Source organism: Lytechinus variegatus, chromosome 8, assembly GCF_018143015.1.
Source record: "Lytechinus variegatus isolate NC3 chromosome 8, Lvar_3.0, whole genome shotgun sequence".
Taxonomy (NCBI): Eukaryota; Metazoa; Echinodermata; class Echinoidea; order Temnopleuroida; family Toxopneustidae; genus Lytechinus; species Lytechinus variegatus.
In genome coordinates this window covers 8329724-8335158 of record NC_054747.1, presented here as the reverse complement: position 1 = coordinate 8335158, position 5435 = coordinate 8329724, and the positions used below count along the sequence as shown (strand labels likewise).

The following is a 5435-nucleotide window of genomic DNA, read 5'->3' as shown; positions in this document are numbered from 1 at the left end:
ATATAAAATTGTTCGTAAGGACAGAAACCGGCATGGAGGAGGCGTCGCCGTCTATATACGAGATAGCCTTGACTTTGGAGTATTGAACCATGATTCGTTGTGTAATTTGGAAGCCATTGTTCTTCTTGTTGGCAATAAATTTTCCCATCCATTTGTCTTTGTTACTTAATATCGCCCTCCAAATAGTTATTCTGATCTTTTTTGCCACTATGAATCACTTTTATCTTTCATCGATAGTTTTAATCACAGTACAATTATTTTGGGCGATCTAAATTGCGATATTTTAAAGACCCCTTTACATAGTGATACCAAGAGATTGATGCAAATACACGATATTTATTCTCTTGACTATATAAATCGCACAACTGGCACTCGTATTACTGAAACTTCATCGAGTTTGATAGACCTGATGGTTTCCAACAGGACTGACCAAGTATAGGTGTCTGGTGTCGTTGATATAGGGTTGAGTGACCATGCAATGAATTATGTTGTCTGGGTATCATCTTACACTAACCATACTCCACGTACTATAAGTTATAGAAAAATGAAAGGTGTCGACATTGACAATTTCTGTGAACAACTTGAAAAGCAACCATGGGAAAATGTATACTTAGCGAAGGATGTGAATTATGCTGTTCAACTGTGGGAAAATTATTTGATGGATGTCGTCAATTCTATTATGCCTGTTAAATCTAGAAAAATAAAAAAGAAGATGTCTCCATGGATAACTCTAGATATTATAAATCTGATAAAAGATCGTGATAAAGCTAAAAGAAAGGTATGGAAAAGCAAAACTAGTGATGCTACAAATTGTTATCGAAAATTAAGAAATAAAGTAACCTCAAAGATAAGGAAGGCAAAAAAAACAATACTATGTTGATAAATTGTCTTCTGCAATGGGGAGATCTACTGAAGTTTGGAAGGTTTTAAGATCTGTCCTACCAACGTCACGTTCCAGCAGTGGTGAATCTGGCGTAAATGATTCTGTAGACAAAGCTAATGAATTTAATACTTTTTTTTCTTCAATTGGCACAGAGCTAGCCTCCAGTTTTAATGATGTTCAACATTCTACAAACGACAATGTCAGTGATACCATTAATGCTAACTTTATTTTTCAGATGGTTGCTGACGAGGACGTTCAGAAGGAAATATTAAATCTAAGAGACAACATTTCTATCGGTTTAGATGAGATCTCATCCAAGATCCTAAAGATGTGTGCTCCCATTATAGTTCCATATCTTACCCACATAATAAACAGATCTTTTATCAAAAATAAATGTCCAAACCAATGGAAAAAGTCTTAAGTCATTCCTATTCATGAATCAGGTAACAGAAAATCTCCAAATAATTTCCGTCCTATTTCAATTCTACCCACTGTATCGAAATTACTTGAAAGATTCGCTCAGCGGCAATTGATCTAATTTTTAGAAAAAAATAAACTGTTATCCGAAGTTCAGTTTGGGTTTAGGAGTAAACACTCCACCTTGACTTCTTTAGTTAGAATTACAGATCAGTGGATGCAGGCTGCTGATCAGGGGAAATATACTGGGGCAGTGTTTATTGACTAAAAAAAAAAAGCTTTCGATTGTGTTGACCCTTATTTACTTCTTCAAAAATTCCGCAATATTGGTGTTTCTGATGAATGTTTGCCGTGATTTAAAGATTATTTGCATAACAGGTTTATTTCTACTTGTCTTGGTTCTAATCTTTCTAGTCCTTTATCTATTTATCTCGGTGTCCCACAGGGTTCTATTCCGGGACCTTTGCTATTAATTATTTTTTATCAATGATATAACTTTATCTGTATATTTTTCTTCGATTCAACTCTATGCGGACGATACTGTCATTTATTCTTCTGATTTTAATGTTAAAAGTGTCGAAAATAAGCTAAATTATGATTTGTCGTTTATCTATAAATGGATGTGCAATAATAAGTTGACGTTGAATTTTGATAAAACTGTATCTTTACTTGTAGGCTCGAGACATATGTTAAGTAAATGTAACGTTTTAAATGTAAATATTAATAACATTGCAATTCAAGAGTCTACTAATGTTAAATATCTCGGATTTATAATTGACAATAAACTGAAGTGGGATGTCCATATTGAAAACCTATGTAGAAAGGTCGGTAAGTTAGTCAAATAATGGGTAGACTCCGCTATTTTATTAATGAAACAAATCTAAATTTGATTTACAAAGCCATTATCTTGCCCCTTTTCGACTATGCGGATATTTAATTGATTCTTCTAATAAAAAATTACCAAACAATTGCAAACCCTCCAGAATCGTGCTTGCAGAAAAATAATGAAAGTCAACCCATATGATCATATCTCTAATGCACAAATTCAGTCAGTTTTAAATTGGTCTTCTCTGGAATCTAGACGTAAGAAAACTCTCAATATATTTGTTTATAAATCAGTCCATAACATGTTGTCTCCAATTATGTCCGATATGTTTCAGCCATCTTCCCATCAATATTCACTACGTAATTGTCATAACTTTACTTTACCCAAACCCAAAACAGAATACTCTCGTCGCACTATCCAATTCAGAGGTGCATCTCAATGTAATTCTCTTCCCCATCACATTAAATTATTAGAAAATATCGATGCCTTCAAAAAAGGCCTTAAAAAACATTTTTCCAGACTTCTTATAATTTTGATTCAGACCCCTTTTTCTTACTTTGTTATCTTGTATATATATGTTGTAAATACGTTTTGTTTTTTTTCTTACCTTTTCACATTTTGTAAATGTCTTTATCGCAAGTCGATTAGTTTTTCTTTTCCTGTGTTATATTTACATGTATATCTATGTAAGGGACCCCTCTGTAAAACAGCGTTGATATGTTATCAACGCTGAGTAGGGCAATCCCTCCGTCTTTTCAATGATCGTTTCTTTCTAACTGTAAATATATCCATCGTTGTTGCAATTTTTTAACTGACGGAAAATAAATACAATACAATACATATAGAAGAAAAATTAAAGACAGGTAGATTTCTTTTTTACCCAATTTTATGTTCACATGATAGGGTAGTACATCTTGACAAATTAGTTTCTCATAAGAGTAATGCAGTAAGTGAGAATAAAAAACATGGATTTTCTCGGAATGGTAAAAAGTGGACCTAACCCCCTTTGCAACTAAATTATTCATTTATATTTTTATCTTTTCTGTTTATTTTGAATTGCAGAAAACTAAATGAACCTTTATTTCATTATTTGAACAAAAATAAGAACAAATCAAATTCTTTTATATAATTATTGTACAGTCTCCAATATAGGTCATATTATAAATCGTCGGGAGCAATTAATTTTAAATGGCGACTTCTATGTCACTATCATATATCAATAACCATGACTAAGGTACAATATTCAAGGAGAGTTCTCAAAATTATCTAGGCTAGAGAGCAAACCGATCGTAGACTATAGGATATTTATTTGTTATTTTCAACGGGAAATGAATCTGGTATAATTTTTATATGGAAAGTAAAGTACATTTTATTGATTGAAAAACCATGGCCTGGTCTGGCCGCTTCCTGGCTTGATCTGCATCAGTGTTGGTTAGGACCACGCACAGCCTCGATGTTGTTGAGATCATCAAGCCCAGGTTAATGCTTTACCCTGTGTCTTTCTAACATGTTCCCTAGCAGCTGCCCCCGACTTGGGACGGGTGGCGGTGGGTTGAGCGCTTTGGTCCCGGGAACCCTCCTTCTCCAGCTGCTGGAACTGTCAGGACATCGTGTTGTTTCAGTATGATTGGTCATGTCTGGTAAGGCTAGGTATCACCAGTGATATTAAATACCACCAGCGTGCCAAGTCAACGCCCCTACTTTACCAGGCAGTCACCAAGACTGGTAACTATAAGGTAGGATCTGCATTATTGAATATGGCGAAACGAATGCAGCCTCCATTCAAGGCATAAATGGTCACAGGGAGAATATACCTAGCCTTTATGACAATTTTGGTTGGGTTGGGCCTCTTCCTGGTTTTCTCCTATCGGAGGGATATATGGTCTTGTGATCAGCTCCCAACTTCCGAAAGTCTTGTTGTTTCTTGACAGCCACAAAGTATATGTAGCCCGTAGTGCCACTCTTGACACAGCATCCAGCGCAACATTGATTTCCTTTTTTTGTCAGGCCAAGGAACTTGAGGCAGGTTCTCAGTGATTGGCTAGCAAAACCTCTAGATCCCACTTCAACTGGGAAGTAGACAAGTGCCCACCCTGCTTCTTTTCCTTCTCTGATGAGATCCTCATATTTGCACTTCTTTCTGAGGTTTGCTTGAGCCATGTTCTCCTCTGCTGGGACTGTCAGTTCTACAACTATTCCTACCTTCATTGAAGTTGAATGAATTATAATATCTGGCCTACTTGACCTGGTGACTATTTCTGGAGGGAAGGCCATTGGTATTTTGTCTTCATCCCATACCAACTTCCAGTCACTGCAGTTCTTGGTATGTTCTTGTTTCTTTGTCTCCATTCAGGTTACATTATTGTATTGAGTGCCTTTTTTTAATTTTAAGGAAATGCCTCTGCATGTGACATCGTTTGCCTGTGTTCTTGCTCGAAGAATGGTGGGAGTCACTTGGTGCAGTATTTCCCGTAGGACTGTATCATGTTTCCAGTTGTACCTTCCTGTTCGCAGTGAGTACTGACAGCAGTTGAATATGTGTATCATGGTGCAGTTGTTGTATCCACACAATGCACATACTCCAAGTGCCTGTTTGTTCCAGATTTTGAAGTTGGCTGGCGAGGGAAGAGTGTCTTGTATTGAATTCAAGTAAAACTTGAGCATTTCTGGTGACCAGGAGTAAAGGAGTTTCTTCCACTTAATGTCTAATTGCATGGCTATTTCCCATCCTAGCCATCTTCCTTGCTGGGCAATGCTATACAAGGAAACCAACATCTGCTCCTCTGCTAAAACTTCTTTCACCAGCCCAGAGATGGCATTTCTGTGTTCTCGCCTGTTCATTTTATCAGCACGCTTCACCATCTTTGCAAATGCGAGGCCTTGTCTGCCAGGCTGCCCTCTGCAAAGTTCGTTGATGAACAGGTGTCTTTCTCTTTCCTCTAGCTCCTTTACTCCATTCCATTGTTTCTTCTTTCCCTGTCTGGACAACATGTGGCCATCAACAAACTGTGTCTCCTTATCCACTGCATATTTCATTATGTGGTATTTCACGACTTGCATGCATTTAAGGTGTGTTGTGAGAGCCTTAACCCTAAAAAGACTGGGGGGCCTTTTAGGCCCCCCCCCCCTGTACATAAATCGCGATAACTTTTTTGCACATGAAGCGTTCGCGCCGCCATTTCATGACTTTTTTCTCTTGAGTTTTGCGCAACTTTTGACACCAAATTTGTATACCCCCATGCCGCGTTTGCGGAGTTACGTAACATTTTCTTATCACATGTCACGTAAGAAATTGATATTTGTATTCGT

The 5435-nt window shown here is 37.0% G+C and overlaps 2 protein-coding genes across 2 annotated transcripts; both read right to left on the bottom strand.

Moving 5' to 3' along the window:
- Positions 1-3947: 3947 nt before the first annotated feature.
- On the bottom strand, positions 3948-4475 carry LOC121420618. Its single transcript, XM_041615281.1, has one exon. It carries the CDS (start codon positions 4473-4475, stop codon positions 3948-3950), a length of 528 nt encoding a protein of 175 aa, XP_041471215.1.
- Positions 4476-5162, bottom strand: LOC121420617. The gene has a single exon (XM_041615280.1). It carries the CDS (start codon positions 5160-5162, stop codon positions 4476-4478), a length of 687 nt encoding a protein of 228 aa, XP_041471214.1.
- Between the last annotated feature and the right edge of the window lie 273 nt (positions 5163-5435).

Excerpts from the sequence above, each read along its gene's own strand:
- LOC121420618 (XM_041615281.1), bottom strand. The coding sequence starts at position 4,475 with ATGGAGACAAAGAAACAAGAACATACCAAGAACTGCAGTGACTGGAAG.
- LOC121420617 (XM_041615280.1), bottom strand. The coding sequence starts at position 5,162 with ATGAAATATGCAGTGGATAAGGAGACACAGTTTGTTGATGGCCACATG.